Source organism: Hyperolius riggenbachi, chromosome 6 (genome assembly GCF_040937935.1).
Source record: "Hyperolius riggenbachi isolate aHypRig1 chromosome 6, aHypRig1.pri, whole genome shotgun sequence".
Taxonomy (NCBI): domain Eukaryota; kingdom Metazoa; phylum Chordata; class Amphibia; order Anura; family Hyperoliidae; genus Hyperolius; species Hyperolius riggenbachi.
The window spans coordinates 267,387,381-267,409,384 of NC_090651.1; the positions used below are offsets into that span (position 1 = coordinate 267,387,381).

General features: G+C 43.1%; 1 protein-coding gene across 1 annotated transcript in view; it reads right to left on the bottom strand.

Moving 5' to 3' along the window:
• ZW10 (zw10 kinetochore protein) overlaps positions 1-22,004 on the bottom strand; it is a 57,262-nt gene that overhangs the window by 24,776 nt on the left and 10,482 nt on the right. The window contains exons 3-10 of the mRNA XM_068240787.1: positions 19,734-19,835; positions 17,592-17,669; positions 14,403-14,562; positions 11,029-11,178; positions 10,756-10,947; positions 1,229-1,389; positions 963-1,145; positions 303-529 (exon numbers count right to left, since the gene is read on the bottom strand). Coding sequence (XP_068096888.1) covers positions 303-529; positions 963-1,145; positions 1,229-1,389; positions 10,756-10,947; positions 11,029-11,178; positions 14,403-14,562; positions 17,592-17,669; positions 19,734-19,835 — 1,253 coding nt within the window. The remainder of the gene's footprint in view (positions 1-302; positions 530-962; positions 1,146-1,228; positions 1,390-10,755; positions 10,948-11,028; positions 11,179-14,402; positions 14,563-17,591; positions 17,670-19,733; positions 19,836-22,004) is intronic.

A 22,004-nucleotide genomic window follows, 5' to 3' on the forward strand; every position in this document is an offset into this window, starting at 1 on the left:
GCATTTGTTACAAATTACAGAACTCCCACAATAAATCTGCAGTGCATCTACTTCCTGCTTTCATGAAAACAGACAAAGGTTTAACATCCTGTGTTTACATATTAGCTGGGTCTGCGAAGGACTGCCAAATTTCTTTGATGACACAGCTGATAGATCAAATTACAATTAGGATTACTAGAAAATGAGGAGGAATGGGGCTCTTTCCCTCGGTTTTCCCTGTGTCCTGTGCAAGAGTTCAGGTCCGATTTAAGGAGCGTAATACATTCTTTTAGGAAGAGTGATAAGGTTTGGGGTCTCCTTACCAGGGTGCATTGCTGGCTGTAGCCTCAGAGAGGGTCTGGTAAGACAGCTGCATCAGCTTCTCCACAGACTCACTGATCCTACAAGTCGGCAGACAGAATGTATGCTGGCTAAGCTTCGCCTCGTTCTCTAAAGCTGACGCCTCCTGTGACGGACTCTTTTTTCCTTTCACCTTCTCTCCAGTGGGGCTTTGGAGGTTTGGTAAAACTATCTTGGAGTTTGGAGAAATCTAAACAAAACATATGAGCAATATTTACATACATTCTTCTATATCCATATGCCTGGGGGGGGAAAAATGTTAGGCATGCTCACCAGTCAATGAAATAATCAATGAGGAAAGAGAACGCATATAGAGGACAGAAAACTAAAACTGAAATCACAATCTAAAAAAATATGCATTTAAAAGAGAACCGTAGCAGCAATCAGGTCCCACCAACAGAAATCTCTGTTGGTGGGCAGAAAAGGAGGCAAGATTCATTTGGCTGCTAAGTTGTATGGCTGTGCTATAAACAGTTAAAGCTGCAGTGTGCTGAATTGTAATAAATAGCCTGGTCACTGGGGGTGTGTAAGCCTATGGTCCTCAAGTTTAAAGTATATACAGTAAGTAAGTTTATACTTTAAAAAGGTAGCGAAGGCAGTACTGAAAATAGTAAAATCCTCACCTTCACCGTATTGTGTATCTCGGACGTCATGAGGTTTCTCGCTGTCACAATCACCTCCTGGCATTTTTTACTGGCAAAATGAGCGTTGATATTCCGGGCATATTTCAGTAGCTCTGTGGCATCACCCTTCAGATATCCCATGCCTTTCAGAGCATTTTCAAACTCCTCTGTAGCTTTGATAACCTGCAATCAAACAGCATTACAGCTAAAATTTCCCAACAATACTACACAGAAAGAAGCTGGAGCAAAAAAAATAGTCAGCATACCTCTTCATACTGCTCAAGCTTGCTGCTGTTATTTGGAATGGAATATACCAGACAGTCTTTAATGATTGCCTCAGAAATCTCCTCCCAAATTAGCTCACCGAGAACCTCTGCTAGAATCACTTTACTTCCCTCCTGACCTTTTTGGTTTTCTACTGGCACATCTAGGAGGAAAATGCACAGTACAATTATTTATGAGGAAAGAATCTGAGATTGCAGTTCCTACCTAAAATTGAAATAAAAAAACATAACTCCATATAGGTGGGGTTCTTGTCACGAATTGAGTCCACTTTCCACTAAAGATATTAGCTCCATGAAGATTGTATCCATTATCAGTGTTTGCACCTGTTCTAAATTTAACACCACCCAAATACACATAGCTAAGCTGACATACCTCTTAGTTGACCTAGAGTTTATCCATTTGTATCATTATCAACACGTTCTAGTGGGGGGGCTAATGTTAATGGTTGTATGTAAGCCCAAAAGCTCTTGACTGTAAGTAGGCATAATTTAAAGTGGACCTGAACTATTGCACTGGAAAGAAGGAAAACCTATAGCAATGCACCCTTTATGTATTTAGAGTGTAGCCTGTCTAATCCCCCCTCATCTGTGATTAAGCACAAGTTGTAATTTGATCCCTCAGCTGTGTCAGCTGCCTGCCACAGCAGAGAGGTAATTGGTGAACACAGGATATTAAAAAAATATCTGCTTCTATGAAAGCAGGAAGAAAACACTGCAGATATATTGCAGGATTTGTATCGGCTGTAACAAAGAAATGTTTTTTCGGTACTTATCCGTTAGCCGGGCGCATCCGGCAGGTGGTGCTAATTACTATTCCCCCTCCAGGCCGCCATGGATAGTAGGGAAAGCTGTAACTCTGGTGGAGTTTTGTCGCCACCTGCCGGATGCGCCCGGCTAACGGATAAGTACCGTTTTTTCTTTAAGGCCTCTTTCACAGTGGGACGTTGCATTTGATGCGATCTTAACCACTTCCCGACCGCCCACTACACAGGGGCGGCGGGGAAGTGGAGCCCTTCAGGACGGCCTCACCCACAGAGGCGGCGGTCCATTTAAGGGCATGGGCGGAGCGATCGCGTCATCCGTGACGCGATCCTCCGCCGGCGCCTGTCACCGCTCGCTCGCCGCAACATCCCGCCGGCTATACGGAAGCGCCGGCGGGATGTTAACCCCGCGATCGCCGCATACAAAGTGTATAATACACTTTGTAATGTTTACAAAGTGTATTATACAGGCTGCCTCCTGCCCTGGTGGTCCCAGTGTCCGAGGGACCACCAGGGCAGGCTGCAGCCACCCTAGTCTGCACCCAAGCGTACTGATTTCTCCCCCCCTGCCCTAGATCGCCCACAGCACCCATCAGACCCCCCCCCTGCCCACCCCCCAGACCCCTGTTTGCACCCAATCACCCCCCTAATCACCCATCAATCACTCCCTGTCACTATCTGTCAACGCTATTTTTTTTTTATCCCCCCCCCCTGCTCCCTGCCCCCTCCTGATCACCCCCCACCCCTCAGATTCTCCCCAGACCACCCCCCCCCTGTTTACTGTATGCATCTATCCCCCTGATCACCTGTCAATCACCTGTCAATCACCTGTCAATCACCCGTCAATCACCCGTCAATCACCCATCAATCACCCATCAATCACCCATCAATCACCCCCTGTCACTGCCACCCATCAATCAGCCCCTAACCTGCCCCTTGCGGGCAATCTGATCACCCCCCCACACCAATAGATCGCCCACAGATCCGACATCAGATCACCTCCCAAATCCATTGTTTACATCTATTCTCTCCTCTAAACACCCACTAATTACCCATCAATCACCCATCAATCACCCCCTATCACCACCTGTCACTTTTACCTATCAGATCAGACCCTAATCTGCCCCTTGCGGGCACCCAATCACCCGCCCACACGCTCAGATTGCCCTCTGACCCCCCCTTATCAATTCACCAGTGCATTAATTACATCTGTTCTTCCCTGTAATAACCCACTGATCACCTGTCAATCACCTGCCAATCACCTATCACCCATCAATCACCCCCTGTCACTGCCACCCATCAATCAGCCCCTAACCTGCCCCTTGCGGGCAATCTGATCACCCACCCACACCATTAGATCGCCCGCAAACCCGCCGTCAGATTACCTCCCAAATGTATCGTTTACATCTGTTATCTTCTCTAAACACCCACTAATTACCCATCAATCACCCCCTATCACCACCTGTCACTGTTACCTATCAGATCAGACCCTAATCTGCCCCTTGCGGGCACCCAATCACCCGCCCACACGCTCAGATTGCCCTCAGACCCCCCCCCCCCCCTTATCAATTCGCCAGTGCATTAATTACATCTGTCCTTCCCTGTAATAACCCACTGATCACCTGTCAATCACCTGCCAATCACCTATCACCCATCAATCACCCCCTGTCACCCCCTGTCACTGCCACCCATCAATCAGCCCCTAACCTGCCCCTTGCGGGCAATCTGATCACCCACCCACACCAATAGATCGCCCGCAGATCCGACATCAGATCACCACCCAAGCGCAGTGTTTCCATCTATTCTCTCCTCTAAACACCCACTAATTACCCATCAATCACCCATCAATCACTCCCTATCACCACCTGTCACTGTTACCTATCAGATCAGACCCTAATCTGCCCCTTGCGGGCACCCAATCGCCCGCCTACACGCTCAGATTGCCCTCAGACCCCCCCTTATCAATTCGCCAGTGCAATATTTACATCTGTTCTCCCCTGTAATAACCCACTGATTACCTGTCAATCACCTATCAATCAGCCCCTGTCACTGCCACCCATCAATCACCCCCTGTCACTGCCACCCATCAATCACCCGCTGTCACTGCCACCCATCAATCAGCCCCTAACCTGCCCCTTGCGGGCAAACTGATCACCCACCCACACCAATAGATCGCCCGCAGATCCGACATCAGATCACCACCCAAGCGCAGTGTTTCCATCTATTCTCTCCTCTAAACACCCACTAATTACCCATCAATCACCCCCTGTCACTGCTACCTATCAGATTAGACCCCTATCTGCCCCTAGGGCACTCAATCACCCGCCCACACCCTCAGAATGCCCTCAGACCCCAGCCCTGATCACCTCGCCAGTGCATTGCTTGCATCTATTCCCCCCTCTAATCACACCTTGAGACACCCATCAATCACCTCCTGTCACCCCCTAGCACACCTACCCATCAGATCAGGCCCCAATTTGCCCCGTGTGGGCTCCTGATCACTCGGTCAAACCCTCAGACCCCCTTCCGATCACCTCCCCAGTGCATGGATTGCATCTATTTTCCCCTCTAACCACCCCCTGAGACACCCATCAATCACCTCCTGTCACCCCCCTAGCACTCCTATCCATCAGATCAGGCCCAATACAACCTGTCATCTAAAAGGCCACCCTGCTTATGACCGGTTCCACAAAATTCGCCCCCTCATAGACCACCTGTCATCAAAATTTGCAGATGCTTATACCCCTGAACAGTCATTTTGAGACATTTGGTTTCCAGACTACTCACGGTTTTGGGCCTGTAAAATGCCAGGGCGGTATAGGAACCCCACAAGTGACCCCATTTTAGAAAAAAAAGACACCCCAAGGTATTATGTTAGGTGTATGACGAGTTCATAGAAGATTTTATTTTTTGTCAAAAGTTAGCGGAAATTAATTTTTATTGTTTTTTTTTCACAAAGTGTCATTTTTCACTAACTTGTGACAAAAAATAAAATCTTCTATGAACTCGCCATATACCTAACGGAATACCTTGGGGTGTCTTCTTTCTAAAATGGGGTCACTTGTGGGGTTCCTATACTGCCCTGGCATTTTAGGGGCCCTAAACCGCGAGGAGTAGTCTAGAAAACAAATGCTTCAAAATGACCTGTGAATAGGACGTTGGGCCCCTTAGCGCACCTAGGCTGCAAAAAAGTGTCACACATGTGGTACCGCCGTACTCAGGAAAAGTAGTATAATGTGTTTTGGGGTGTATTTTTACACATACCCATGCTGGGTGGGAGAAATTTCTATGTAAATGGACAATTGTGTGTAAAAAAATCAAACAATTGTCATTTACAGAGATATTTCTCCCACTTAGCATGGGTATGTGTAAAAATACACCCCAAAACGCATTATACTACTTCTCCTGAGTACAGCGGTACCACATGTGTGGCACTTTTTTACACCCTAAGTACGCTAAGGGGCCCAAAGTCCAATGAGTACCTTTAGGATTTCACAGGTCATTTTGCGACATTTGGTTTCAAGACTACTCCTCACGGTTTAGGGCCCCTAAAATGCCAGGGCAGTATAGGAACCCCACAAATGACCCCATTCTAGAAAGAAGACACCCAAAGGTATTCCGTACGGAGTATGGTGAGTTCATAGAAGATTTTATTTTTTGTCACAAGTTAGCGGAAAATGACACTTTGTGAAAAAAAACTATTAAAATCAATTTCCGCTAACTTGTGACAAAAAAATAAAAACTTCTATGAACTCACCATACTCCTAACGGAATACCTTGGGGTGTCTTCTTTCTAAAATGGGGTCATTAGTGGGGTTCCTATACTGCCCTGGCATTTTAGGGGCCCTAAACCGTGAGGAGTAGTCTTGAAACAAAAATGACCTGTGAAATCCTAAAGGTACTCATTGGACTTTGGGCCCCTTAGTGCAGTTAGGGTGCAAAAAAGTGCCACACATGTGGTATCGCCGTACTCGGGAGAAGTAGTACAATGTGTTTTGGGGTGTATTTTTACACATACCCATGCTGGGTGGGAGAAATACCTCTGTAAATGACAATCTTTTGATTTTTTTACACACAATTGTCCATTTACAGAGGTATTTCTCCCACCCAGCATGGGTATGTGTAAAAATACACCCCAAAACACATTGTACTACTTCTCCCGAGTATGGCGATACCACATGTGTGGCACTTTTTTGCACCCTAACTGCGCTAAAGGGCCCAAAGTCCAATGAGTACCTTTAGGATTTCACAGGTCATTTTGAGAAATTTCGTTTCAAGACTACTCCTCACGGTTTAGGGCCCCTAAAATGCCAGGGCAGTATAGGAACCCCACAAATGACCCCATTTTAGAAAGAAGACACCCCAAGGTATTCCGTTAGGAGTATGGTGCGTTCATAGAAGATTTTATTTTTTGTCAAAAGTTAGCGGAAATTGATTTTAATTGTGTTTTTTCACAAAGTGTCATTTTCCGCTAACTTGTGACAAAAAATAAAATCTTCTATGAACTCGCCATACTCCTAACGGAATACCTTGGGGTGTCTTCTTTCTAAAATGGGGTCATTTGTGGGGTTCCTATACTGCCCTGGCATTTTAGGGGCCCTAAACCGTGAGGAGTAGTCTTGAAACGAAATTTCTCAAAATGACCTGTGAAATCCTAAAGGTACTCATTGGACTTTGGGCCCTTTAGCGCAGTTAGGGTGCAAAAAAGGGCCACACATGTGGTATCGCCGTACTCAGAAGTAGTATAATGTGTTTTGTGGTGTATTTTTACACATACCCATGCTGAGTGGGAGAAATATCTCTGTAAATGGACAATTGTGTGTAAAAAAAAATAACAAATTGTCATTTACAGAGATATTTCTCCCACCTAGCATGGGTATGTGTAAAAATACACCCCAAAACACATTATACTACTTCTCCTGAGTACGGCAATACCACATGTGTGGCACTTTTTTGCAGCCTAACTGCGCTAAGGGGTCCAAAGTCCAATGAGCACCTTTAGGCTTTACAGGGGTGCTTACAATTTAGCACACCCCCAAAATGTCAGGACAGTAAACACACCCCACAAATGACCCCATTTTGGAAAGTAGACCCTTCAAGGTATTCAGAGAGGGGTATGGTGAGTCTGTGGCAGATTTCATTTTTTTTTGGTGCAAGTTAGAAGAAATGGAAACTTTTTTTTTTTTTTTTTTTTTTCTCACAAAGTGTCATTTTCCGCTTACTTGTGACAAAAAATAATATCTTCTATGAACTCACTATGCCTCTCAGTGAATACTTTGGGATGTCTTCTTTCCAAAATGGGGTCATTTGGGGGGTATTTATACTATCCTGGAATTCTAGCCCCTCATGAAACATGACAGGGGGTCAGAAAAGTCATAGATGCTTGAAAATGGGAAAATTCACTTTTTGCACCATCGTTTGTAAACGCTATAACTTTTACCCAAACCAATAAATATACGCTGAATGGGGGTTTTTTTTATCAAAAACATGTTTGTCCACATTTTTCGCGCTGCATGTATACAGAAATTTTACTTTATTTGAAAACTGTCAGCACAGAAAGTTAAAAAAATCATTTTTTTGCCAAAATTCATGTCTTTTTTGCTGAATATAATAAAAAGTAAAAATCGCAGGAGCAATTAAATAGCACCAAAAGAAAGCTTTATTAGTGACAAGAAAAGGAGCCAAAATTCATTTAGGTGGTAGGTTGTATGAGCGAGCAATAAACCGTGAAAGCTGCAGTGGTCTGAATGGAAAAAAAGTGGCCGGTCCTTAAGGGGTAGAAAGCCCTAGGTCCTCAAGTGGTTAAGGTCGCATAACGTGCCCCTAATGCAACGCATTGAAAGACTATAACTTGGACGATATACTACATTCTTTAGCCATGCGTTTGATGCTCCGTTTTCGTTGCTCAATGATGGAACAAAAACGGCGCATGCGTTACATTAAAAAAAAATAAAACGGCGCATGCGTTACATTAAAAAAAAAACGTTACTGAGCATGTGCAACACACACAACGCAGCAGATTTATTGCTAAACGCACAGCATGCAGCACTCTCTAAATATTGCTACACGTTACACACAACGCAACGTGTGCACTGTGAATGTTGCACAGACTTAATATTGCTGTGCGTTAGTCCACATTAAAACATTTTCTAACGTGCGACTTTAACGTCGCACTGTGAAAGAGGCCTAAAGGTTAGTATGCTGTTGCTCATCTTTTATAGCAGGGAGGAAGTTCTGAGTTCAGGTCTGCTTAAAATGCAAGAAAAAAAGCAATGGGTTTACTAAAAATATGATACATTGGCCTTTCTTATTAATATTTATTAAAATCCTGACACAAATATCTGTTTTCCCTGTATCAGTGCATTGGACTTATCTGATTATACATTATCAAAAGTACATGCAATTCTGCCTTGAATAATTAAATAGTGACTATTTAACTATAAAGAACATTTCCCATCATATCACATGCCGCCAACTTAGAGGTGAGGGAAATGTTGCATACTTTTAAAGTGGATCCGAGATGAAAAACTAACTATGACAAGTAACTTGTCTATATATCTTATCTAAAGTTTAGATTATTAATTATTATTAATAGATTGCTCCCTCCTTCCCTCTGCCTCTGAAATCTCTGGCTATTAACCTCCTACGGAGCTACCAGCACAGCGCAACATAGGACAACTGTGCTAAAAGCCTCTCAATGGAGATAAGGAGTAGGCATGTATGCTATAAAGGTATAAAATTTCTCAAAACAAAGCGTTTCGTGAAAATACAGTCTCCGCTTTATCAAGTTATCCTATGCTGCGCTGTGCTGGTAGCTCCGTACAGAGCGTTCCAGCGTTACTGGGCAACAGATCCACCATTTCCTGGAGCGAGTGACGTCATTTCCGCCCCGCGTCTGGAGCTCAGTCCTCGGCTCGGCCAAGTGGGACAAGGTGTATCCGGGCTGTGTACGCTGTGCCGGCCGCATCTCAAACAGGTGAGACCTGTCTTATCGGTATATACCACTGTTGCGCAAAGGACTCAGAGCGCCCCTTCCTTTTTCTTCTAGTTTTATTTAAAAGGCACTGTAATGATATATAACAGAATGCCCCAATTTATTCAGGATAGCCAACCTGGTTTCAACATCTGAAACTCTTCACTTTAGTGAACAAACCCCCTGGTGTCTCATGACAGGAGGTCATTTCTAATAAAAACCCCAGGTGGTACTCCGGCAATACAAAGTTATAACGGTGCATTATGCAGTCAAGTTTTGGAAACACAGCAGAGCATAATTCTGACACCATTGCTTAGCCCTCCAACAACTCTTGCATTCTTAACTTGCATGTGCTTCAGGCATGGAACCTACTACAAATCGCAAAGCGCTATTGCTAGCATTTTTAATTAGCATTTTGCAAGCGATTTCATGTGCGTTTTAGACGACTTTGGTAGCGATTTTAAAAAGTGTAAGCTTTTGCCAGTGATTGTGATAGCAATTAGCTTTTTTAATTCTGATTGGTATTTTCAAATTATTTTTTGACAGTTTGCAGTTATTTAACCAGTTCACCCCCAAGGGTTTTTATCCTAACGGACCAGAGCAATTTTCAGTTGTCAGTGCTCCTCCCTTTTATTCCCTAATAACTTTATTACTACTTATCACAAGAAAATGATCTATACCTCGTTTTTTTCGCCACCAATTAGGCTTTCTGTGGATAGTACATTTTGCTAAGAATTTTTTTTATTCTAAATGCGTTTAATGAGAAAAACCGAAAAAAAATCATTTCTTCTCAGTTTTCAACCATTATAGTTTTAAAATTAAACATTCTCCTGTGGATAAAACAAACACGGTTTATTTGCCAAGTTGTCCCGATTATTAAACAGTTTAAATGATGTCCCTATCACAATGTATGGCGACAGTATATTATTTTGAAATATAAGTGTTATTTTTCTGTTGTGTTTTTTTTTTATTCTGGCCATAATTACAAGCCCCTATGTAATAAATTAAAATTAATTTCCCACCATAAAATATAAATTAACAAAGCTGAGTCCCTAAGGCAACTATTTATTTATTTTTTTTAGCTGATTTTTTTTTTACAAGTGTTTTTTTTTGGGGGGGGAGAGGGTTGGAAGTGTTATTTTATTAATGATCTGTATATACTTGAAAATGAATGTATTTTGTAGGTGTAATGTACTTTTTGGCCACAAGATGGCGCTAGTGAACACTCATAGGAAATGTTCACTTTTTTTTTTTTTTTTTTTTTCTTCACTTTATTTAATTGTTACATTTCCTGTTATTGTGAATGGACGTAGCCGCTGTTCACGGTCACGTCCATTCACTCCAGGCACTGCGATTGGGTAGAGGACCGTTCGGTCCTCTTCCCCAATCACCCAGCACGGAAGCCAGACGGAAAAAGCGGCGGTAGCGGCGGACACACGGCGGTAGCAGCGGCGGGAACGCGGGACGTATTAAAAACGTCATGTTGCTGTTAATAGCGGTAAGCATGACGTTTTAATACGTTAGGTTGTCAGTAAATGGTTAAAATCACACACAAATCACTATGTGTATCGATTCATGAGCGATTTGCCAGCTCTTATATACTTTATATTCAAGCGCAAATGCTCCCAAAATGCTGCACATTCTGCGATTGCGATTTTGCTAATCGCAATCACTACTGTGGAATTTGTTACATGTACATTGGCAGAGCGATCCCTAAACTCTCAAAAAAGCACTTTAGTGGATTCCAGACCTTAAAAGCTAGATAGAAACCATACCCAGTAAGTGGTTGTGTAGTAATTCCAGAACTAGCTTCAGCTTCATAAACACTTGAGCTGGAGATGGATGCACCAAGTCGGTTGTCATGCTCTCAAATCGCAGTATAACACCCTGAGGCTGGGACTCCACCAGGACATGAAGGGACGGATAAGTAACAAGAGGCTTAAGGATATAATTCAGCAGCAACTGGCCTACAAGAGAGAGGAGAAATGGTAGCAACATGCACAACATAACCAGCTGGTCCAGCATATAATGTAAAGCTATTGCCTTACTGAAGAATTTCATCTTAGTGTTCAGCTCTCCCAAGATGGCCAAGGACTGAAGGACGGATCCCAATATTGGTCCAGAATTTGATTCTTCAGGTGATGGCAAAGTACATAAGTGCAATTCAGTCTTCAAGATCATCTCCAGACTTGAGTAATCTTTAATAATAAAACAGTTTTATTTAGAGAGATATTAGAGCAGATCTACTTCAGCACATTACTGCGTTGTGAATAAGCTTCCTAAACTAGAAAGCATGCCCATCTTATTGTGGTTTTATAGGAAAACTGAAAGACATTTGCTAAAAGTCTCCCACATGTCCCTTGGCCAATCAGCATAAAATAAAGGTAAAACTTGTATGGCGCTTTTCTCCTGTCACACTGGAGCAGTAACCGTGTCTTGCCTTAGCACTCCTTACTGAATGTGCAGGTACAAGCTCCAGCCAGGACTCAAAACCTGGTCTATGTCAAAGTAATAATCTAACACAATAGAGACGCCAGCAAGAATAAAATATTTAAAAAACATTTAAAAGGATGGATGTATGTGGACTCACCTCCCTCAGGTAAAGACCAGCCAATGAGCCGTCAATAAAGAACATTATTTATTGGGGATTCTCCAAGTATATGCAGCGCATTTCATGGGCAAAACTCCCGCTTCATCAGGCAATCAAGAGCGGAGAAACACTGGGGAAAATCAAGGGGGCAAACAAAAACAAGGGGGCTAAGCCAGAGGACACTTAACAGGACAAAATACATTATACATAATATAATTCTGGACATTATTATGGTTTTTGCTTCTTAAATCCTCAAATAAATAAATGCTGAATACGTCCATATATACATAATAAAAACCTATGTATATACGGACGTATTCAGCATTTATTTGATGATTTAAGTAGCAAAAACCATAATAATGTCCAGAATTATATTATGTATAATGTATTTTGTCTGTTCTGTTAAGTGTCCTCTGGCTTAGCCCCCTTGTTTTTGTTTGCCCCCTTGATTTTCCCCAGTGTTTCTCCGCTCTTGATTGCCTGATGAAGCGGGAGTTTTGCCCGTGAAACGCGTTGCATATACTTGGAGAATCCCCAATAAATAATGTTGTTTATTGAAGGCTCATTGGTTGGTCTTTACCTGAGGGAGGTGAGTCCACCTACATCCCTCCTTTTAAACGGTTTTTAAATATTTTATTCTTGCTGGCGCCTCTGTTGTGTTCGATTATTCCATTGATTGAGTCCACCCTGGGTGGAGGGGTGCATCCCCATCTGTTTTTCCTGTCTACAGAGAGCGACATTTTAAATACCTGAGTGGGGTCAGGTTATAATTCTCCCCACTTGCCGTTCCAGTGGTTGCCTTTGTGGTAACCCAACCTTGTGAGTACATTTACTATTGATTTATATTAATTCCATTCCATTCTGACATACTGCACCATATCGGGCTCTCGGTCTCATTTCTGTTTATCAAAAGCTGGTCTATGTCAAAGATCGTGTATATAAGCAGTACATTATGTAGCATAAAGTGTAGCAACACAAGAACATTACCAGAGTCATAGATATGCTACTGTTATCTAAACGAGTTGGGCAGAAAACAGCATATATTTATCTCTGGTAATGTGTTAAGATATCACATCAATGTGCAAATTCAATACTTGATGTTTTCATCCATTGAAGTGTTTTTTTTTTGGTTTTTTTTTGTACTTCATCTGCTTAACTAATCAGTAAACCGTACGTTCTTTTTTCCAAATGGTTTCTCAATGTGTGTGAATTAGTAAAAGGACAACCTGCCCATCTATGCTGTGGCCAGCAGAGGGAGCACATAGTAGGTAATGGACTATTGGCTTTGTCAATGTTTTACCTAATCACAGGAATCACCCTTAAAGCGGATCTGAACTCAAAACTTCCTCTCTGCTCTAAAAGATAAGCAACAGCATAATACCATTTAAAGAAAAAAACATTTGTTACAGCTGACACAAATCCTGCTATAAATCTGCAGTGTGTCTACTTCCTGCTTCCATGGAAGCAAAGATAGGGTTAACATCCTGTGTTAACCAATTAGCTGCTCTGCTGTGGCAGCCAGCTGATACATCTGAGAGATCAAATTACAATGGTGATTAGTCACTGTTGAGAGGGGAATTAGGTTAAACTCTGTTTTCCTCCTGCGCTGTGCAAGAGTTCAGGTCCGCTTTAGGAGATCCGAGGCAGTATGAGGCCTGGAACCCACTACAAAACACTATCGCTAATCGCAATCGCTAGCGTTTTGTATGCGCAGTTTGTAAGCGATTTCCTGAGCGTTTTAGGGAGTGATTTTACAAAGTGTATCAATTTGCAAGCAGTTGTGTAGCGATTAGCGTTTTCAAAATCTGATTGGTCCTTTCTATTAATTTTGCTACAGTGTACATTCAAAACGCTAGCAAAATCGCTCCGTGCAAGTTTTGATGAGCGATTACGCCAGTGATTATATACTTTACATTGAAGCGCAAATGCTAACAAAATGCAGCATGTCCTGTGTTTGCGATTTTGCTAATCGCAATCGCTTCTGTGGTATTTGCACCATCCATTTACATTGGCAGAGCGTTTAGGGAAATCGCTAGCGATTGCTCACGCTCCCTAAACGCTCAAAAACGCTCTAGTGGGATCCAGCCCTGAAACCACTTTACTTACCTGGGTCTTCTTCGAGCCACCTTCAGTCTTGTAGATCCCCCACTGCCCTCCAGGGCACCTTGCTGATCCACTGTCAGGCCTGGTAAAGTCCATGACCTAGCTGAATCACACACTACAGACCTAGTGGCACTCTTTCTTGATCACGATGCCATGGTCAAGAGCATTCTGCGAATACGTGGTTATGAGTCCTATCACACTGCGCAGGAACACTCCTGGCAACAGGGAGCGTGATCCAAGCGCCATGCCACCAGGTCATGCGCAGTTGTGCACAACTAAGCTGGGTAAGGGACTCCAACAAGCCTGACTACGAATCAACGAAGGGGACTGGGCCAAGCCTTGGGTGCCGCAATAGTCGTAATATTGCTACGTTTACATCGGTGCAGTGGCTTGTCAGATATGTTCTTATGGCCATGCTTCCTGCTGTGTACAAGCATGGCCGTACAGCGCCTGTGCAAATACAGCCACGCCTACACAGTAAGCCAAAGCCTCTTGTCTACGGTGAACAGGCATCTGATGGTCACTGAGGAGGACATAGAGGTCCTATGATTTGGCACAGCAGGTATGTCCCTTTTTATTAGAAAACCCTTTTTAAATGCAGAAATAATTTGCAAGGCAAGTAAAACTAATTGCCACAACTTGAACTTTTTTTTCAAAGTATATGAACTTTGAAGCCCATATAAGCAAAAAGTAAATCTGAAATCAAGTACATGAAAAGCAAGCTGTTACCTTTCAATGGTGGTAGTTTCCATACAGCTAATTTCTGCCACTCCTCTCCAAGATGGTATAACATATTCTGCTTCTGCACCGTAAGTTCTATTCCAAGAGCTTTCAATACCTTCAGCTCAAAGCCCTTCCGAGACTTGAGGATTTTCAGACAACTCTGTGCCTAGTAGAAGGAAGGAATTAATTGCTACAGATATCCAACTCCCCTTCAATGAACAACAATCTGACACCAAAATAGGAGTAAAAATGCACCAAATGCTAGAAAGAACTTATATTCTGCTCTCTCTTCCTATCTTTGTCTCACGACGTTTACAAATCTGGGATAGCCTGTATGCTGCAAAACATCTACCCTATAAGGAAGCTAAAGCTTTATCTTCCAGTGTCAATTCAACAACACATTGAAAGGTTGCGGTCATCTTTTCCACTGTTAATAAAATCAGGGCTGTGGAGCAGGTACAAAAAAATCATACGACTACTCAGTTTTTGAAACCAACTCCAACTCCAGGTACCCAAAATTGTTTTGACTCCACAGTCCTTGCAGGGCTATGAAGTGGGTCCAAAAATCATCCAACTCCTCAGTTTATGAAACCTCTGACTCAATGTACCCAAATATTGCTTTGACTCCACAGCCCTGAATAAAAAGTATATTGCTACCAACTAGTCACATCAAGTCACTTGTAATACAAGGCACTAATGCTCTGTCCCTGTGATCCTGCACAGCTACAGCCTTATTAGGCTCTGAGAGTTTGAAATAATCTAAAAGAATCATAAAAGATCTAGTGCAGGCATGTGCAAACTTGGCCCTCCAGCCGTTAAAGGAGTTATCAGGCAAAAAAAAAAAAAAGTTTCACTTACCTGGGGCTTCTACCAGCCCCATGCAGCCATTCGGTGCCCTCGTAGTCACTCACTGCTGCTCTGGTCCCCCTCCATCAGCTAGTGTAGTTTTTGATGACCTCTTTACGCATTCCCCTGGTGCAGGAACATTAAAACATAAATTTTTACGCGTTAGTGGTGCCATGCATAAATGTTTACGCGTTGAACCACTAACGCGTAAAAATGTATGTGTTAACGTTCCTGCACCAGGGGAATGCATAAAACTGTACGCAATGCGGCCCGCCGACCCCGAGGTCATCAAAAACTAAACTAGCTGACGGAGGGGGACCAGAGCAGCAGTGAGTGACTACGAGGGCACCAGATGGCTGCATGGGGCTGGTAGAAGCCCCAGGTAAGTGAAACTCCATTTTTTTTTTGGGGGGGGGGGGGGGGGGAGGTTTGCCTGATAACTCCTTTAACAGCTGGAGGGCCAAGTTTGCCCATGCCTGCACTAGATCTTTTATGATTTTTTAGATTATTTTAAACTCCCAGAGCCTAAGAAGGCTGTAGTTGTCATAATCCTGCTCTTTATAACTTACTAGCTACCCGGCGGGCAGAGGCAAACTATTGCCCTACTAAGCAATCCACTAAAGGTAGCCATACACTGGTCGATTTGCCATCAGATTCGACCAACAGATAGATCCCTCTCTGATCGAATCTGATCAGAGGGATCGTATGGCTGCCTTTACCGCAAACAGATTGTGAATCGATTTCAGCCTGAAACTGATCACAATATGTGGAGCTGCCGCCTGCCTGCCAGCTATACATTACCTAATCTGGCCGGCGTGACTCCCCCGGTCTCCACTGTCTTCTTCTCCGCGCTGGTCTCCGGTCCGGCTGGCTTGCTAACTTCCTGTCTAGGGGAAGTTTAAACAGTAGAGTGTGCTCTACTGTTTAAACTTCCTGCCGGGACAGGAAGTTCAGTGAAGCTGCAGTCCTGGAGCGGAGAAGAAGACAGCGGAGACCGGGGGAGTCGCGCCGGCCGGAACAGGTAATGTATCTCCGCTGTATTGCGTCGGTCAGCGGGCATTCGAATGCCGCTATCGACGCACTCCTGACCCGCCGGCGAGCGAGAAAAATCTTCCGCATGGACGGAAACGATCGTTCTGTCAGCGTTTGCGCGACATTTCACAGCAGATTCTATCACAGTGATCGAATCTGCTGTATATCGGCGGGAAAATCGTTAGGTGTATGAGCCCCTTAAGAATAGCACTATATACTATCAGAAGACATCATCTCATGTCTTCACACCACCACTCTCCACAAATATACTCTGAAAATGTGTATTTGAATTCTGAATTTTCTTATGCAAAATTTCCAGCGACAAGCCATAATACTCTTTCCAGCAAAAAAGATATACATTGGTTCTAACAATGATTCCAGTCCTTCACAGAGGCTCAGTGAAACAGCATATAATGATAGAAAAAAGCACACATGCAGCATAGAGGTTACAAGACTATACAGTATAATCCACCCAAAAAAGCTCATGGCCTATGCAGGTCTCCCTCTAGGACATGTGGACAATGCAACTATATAGTCCTGTAACCTCTATGCTACATGTGTGCTACTATCATTATGTGCCATATTACTGAGCTTGTATAAAGAACGTCAATCATTGGAATTAATGAAGGATAATGTTTTGCTTGAACGAGTATTACGGCTTGTCACTGTGATTTTTGCAGAGAAAATTCTGAATACAAATATAAATTTTCAGAGTATATCTGTGGAGACTGCTGGTCTGAAGATTTGATCAGAGTTAAATTCTTGTCTTGTGCTCTGACAGATAGACCGATTGCACCAATTTAAAGTATTTGGTGTGAGTGCACAATCCCATCTTTCCACAGTCAGAAGTCCTGAGCTGTGGGCTAGTTCCACATCAGTAGCTAAGAAGCAAAGCAATGAAATGTGAAAGACTGAGATGGAGCAAGCAAATGTCTTTACAAGATCTTGATCCAATGCACTAAAATGTGCTATTCACAATGTGGCAATGGCAAAAATAAATCCTGTGCAGCTTTCATTGGCCCGAACACGCTGACATCATAGAAACAGTGTGTCTAGGCCAATGAAAGCTGCACAGTTCAGATCTCTTTACAAACCACCTGTCACCAAGGTAACGCATCACTATGAGGGAGGGAGGCGAGTGTGCCATGCAGACCTTCCTTCTGCATGGCACTTATGACTTTAGTAATATGGCCTGGATTGGTCATTGTTCACATACGCATTTTGAACAATTTGACTTCCTCTAATATACTTAGTTTGCAGAGTGACAGCCCTTATTGAACGGAGTTGGTCTGTCACCAAGAGTCTGAAGACAAATACCTTTTCAAGATGCTCAGCAGCGCTAATGTAGTTCCTCTCAGTCAACGTGCAGTTATATTTTTCGATAGCACTATTAAACTGAAAAAAAAAAAAAGCTTAGTCAGATGTGATACGTGCTTTATAAACAAAGTAAACCTGCATTCAAAGTTAGACACATTTAGCTGCATAACTGGCAACTCAGTGTGAAGGTGGCCAAACACATTACAATTTTTCTGTTAGATTGTACCCAAATTTGATTAAAATGATCAGTACTCAAAAAAAAATAAAAATGTAAAGGTTTTTTGTTTTCAATTGAGAAATCCGATCGAATCTTCAGGATTTATAGTGGTTTAGGTATTGAAAATGTTGGAAAATCCAAACCAACTTTATCAAGAATTGTAGGATGTGGGATGTATTGTCAAATTATTATTGTCAAGTATTCAACCAAAACTATTAAGTACATACCAAACTTTAATTGTTGTTTGTATAAACAATAACAAGGATGGAATTATGAAAGAGTGTGCATCTGTGTATAATGAAAATATAGAAAGAGTATGTTATGGTATGTAGTATGAAAATAACAAATATGCAATTGTGTTTTTGTCTAGTTTTTTTGGTAGAATTATAAGATGTAATTATTGTACTTGGTTTATTTATGTAAGCAACAAACAGAAATAGAGTGTCTGTAGCAAAATAAAGTGTAGTCAATGCAGCTGTAAGTAGCAATGTGGTGTATAGTAGTAATTGTAATGATAAACAGCAAATGATGGTTCATAAGATATTGATAAATGTAGATATGCAATCTGGTGATAAACAGTAAAGAATGTACTTCTATGAAAATGCAAACATTGATTTTTGAGTGAAAGGTTACCCATGCAGGAGGGTTTTCTAACCAACTTTTTAAATATATACAATATTTACCTGAAATTGTGGCAATCTCGAGCACACGTCTTAAATTGGACAATTTCTTCAAGACTTCAGATCAACCAAAAGAAAAAAAAAAAAAAAAAAAAAGAAAGTGTGTGGCCACCTTTACAACTTAAAGGAATACTGTAGGGGGGGGGGGGGGGATGAGTTGAACTTACCTGGGGCTTCTAATGGTCCCCCGCACATGTCCTGTTATTACGCAGCCACTCCCCAATGCTCCGGCCCCGCCTCCGGTTCACTTCTGGAATTTCAGACTTTAAAGTCTGAAAACCACTGCGCCTGCGTTGCTGTGTCCTCGCTCCCGTTGATGTCACCAGGAGCGTACTGCGCAGTCCCAGTACGGCCTGCGCCTCCGCAGTACGCTCCTGGTGACATCAGCGGTAGCGAGGACACGGCAATGCAGGCCCAGTGGTTTTCAGGCTTTAAAGTCTGAAATTCCAGAAGTGAAACGGAGGCGGGGCCAGAGCATTGGGGAGTGGCTGCGCGGGCACAGGGTGTCTGCGGGGGACCATTAGAAGCCCCGGGTAAGTTCAACTCATTTTCCCCCCGACCCCCTACAGTATCCCTTTAATTCAGTGCACAATACTTGAGGTGAGTAGCAAAACTAACGTGAGGTTTCCCTATTAAGAATCCCAAGCATTTAACTTAATTTGGTAAGACTGTAAGCAAGATGTTCCAGGCTCTCCACCCCTTTGTAAACTCCACTTGTACTCCTGGTTACTAATACTAGCATTTTGCCCATTAGGGAACTGGCTGGTGCTTTATAGACAAACAGATTGTTTTTTTGGGAAAAACTGAGGGCCCAATTCAATTCACTTTTTCTTCTTATGTTCAATTCACTTTTTCTCCTTATGTTCAAAAATGGACCTGAACTGAGACCTGAGAAATGCACCCTGTATGGATTTAGAGAGTTTAGCCTGTTCAATTCCCCCTCATCTGTGACTAAACACAAGTTGTAATTTGATCCCTCAGCTGTGTCAGCTGACTGCCATGGCAGAGATTCCTGCTTTCATGCTTCCATGAAAGCAGGAAGTAGACAAAGTGCATATTTATTGCAGGATTTGTATCAGCTGTAACAAATAAATGTTTTTCTTCTTTAAAGGTTATTATGCCGTTGCTTAACTGTTAGAGCAAAGAGGAAGTTCTGAGTTCAGGTTCGTTTAACAGAACCTTTGTACAGTTGCTAAAAAAACAAAAATGGCAGATGTACTTTGTTGTTTTAATAGTGATACGAACCTCTTGCAGTTGTTGAAGAACTGCGAGAATAAGAGTGTTTTTCTCCAGCTGTTGCTTCAGCTCCGTGAACTCACTAATGGCCACTTTAAGGTCATTTTGCACCTAAAAAGGAAAATGAGCATTATGTGAATCACTTAGAATAAATCTGCCCCCCACAGTGCAAATGATTTCAGTGGGCAAAAAAGCAAAATGACTAATAAAGTTGTTGAAAACCTGTAAGAAGCCTTAATACAGTAATTACTTTTGAGTCACTACTGTTATATTATTATTATTTAGTATTTATATAGCGCCGACATCTTCCGCAGCGCTGTACAGATTATATATAGTCTTGTCCCTAACTGTTCCTCGGAGGAGCTCACAATCTAGTCCCTACTATAGTCATATGTCTATATCGTGTAGTGTGTGTATTGTAGTCTAGGGCCAATTTAGGAGGAAGCCAATTAACTTATCTGTATGTTTTTGGGATGTGGGAGGAAACCGGAGTGCCCGGAGGAAACCCATGCAGACACGGGGAGAACATACAAACTCCTTGCAGATGTTGACTCGGCTGGGATTCGAACCGGGGACCTAGCGCTGCAAGGCGAGAGTGCTAACCATTACGCCACCGTGCTGCCCACATATATATTCACTGCTGCCTCACTGAAACATTTCAAAGATTAATCTATAAAAAAAGAAAACAAAAACAATAAAACCTTTCAACCAAACCTTTTATTGCTAGCAGGGCTGTGGAGTCGGTACAAAAATCTTCCGACTCCAACTCCGACGCCTCAGTTTATGAAACCATGACTCCGGGTACCCAAAATGGCTGTCCTCGACTCCGACTCCTTAGTCTAATACTTAACAGGGCTGTGGATTTTGTACAAAAATCATCAGACTCCTCAGTTTATGAAATCAACGACTGACTAACTCCGGTTGCCCAAAATTGCCCGGACTCAGACTCCTCGACTGACTCCACAGCCCTGATTGCTAGAGATAAGAAGAGAGAGGCTGGGTTGTAACCCATCATCATACTGTTTGGGGAAAGTTACCCTTACCATCCATCTGGTGGCAACCTATACACTTAAAGGGATTGTTCCAACCTCTGGGGCGGTGGGCCGCATTGCATACATTTTTACACATTCCCGCTGGTGCAGGAACATTAACACATACATTTTTACGCATTAGTGGTCGGCAAAAACAAAACTAGCTGGCGGCGGGGGACCGGAGCAGTAGCAAGTGACTGCGAGGGCACAGGATGGCTGCATGGGGCTGGTAGAAGCCCCAGGTAAGTAAAACTTTTTCTTTTTTGCCGAACAATCACTTTAAAGCGACCCAAGCTCATGAACCTAAAAAAAAATAAAATAAATAAACAATGAACCTCCCCCAATAAGGGAGGTTCAAAATACTGTGTGTCGACAGAGGGATGAGGAGTTAGGGGGGGGTGCCATGGTTTACCTACGGGGGATGCTCCTCTGGGCCTCCCCCCGCCTATCCGTATGGGATAACCCATCTTCTCCAAAATTTAACTGCAGTTTGACGCTTAAGGCGTTGTTGCGCATCCCCTCCTGACACAATGCATGCTGGTAGATGTAGCCCGTCAATGTGAGTACATCTCCTGGCATGCTTTGCGGCAGCCAGAAGCGAGTGACACCACCATGGGAGCTCCAATTTGCAGTCGCTCCTAGGGGAAGATAGAGAAGCCCATACCGGGGCAGCCCCCCAAAAGTAATGATGTTCACCCCAAGCACCCAACAGCAGACTGTATTTTTCACCTCCCCAGTGGAGAGGTTAATTTTATAATTGTTTAGGTTCAAGTGCTCAGTTGCATCGCTTCTGGACATAGTGAATTGAATTCTACGCCCTGTTTGGGACTCGTTATCCCTGCCAGGGCTGTGCCGTGGGCTCCCACATCACATTGGCAATCACAGGAGCCAGACCAGCTCACGGAGCTCTGCTGTCGTAGCGACAGCAGAGCAAGTGGGCTTTAGCAACACCACCAATGCCAAGCGCGACAGTTCCATGCGGCAGGATGTCGGTGAGCACCGCTTTTGTTCCAGCAGTCTCTGGTCTGGCCAGAGACTGCTGGTAACTAAGTGGTTAAAGCGGACCAAAACCAAACATTTTATTAATTCAAAATATTTAGTTGCACCACTGTGACACATACAAAGATAAATAAACACTCCTTCAAGCCTATGGGCATTTCAGTGCATGCTTTTCACCCTTCTTTCATAACTAGGGTTATACAGGTGGCAGCCATTAGCAATTCCTCCTTTGCCGGACACCACCTATTTC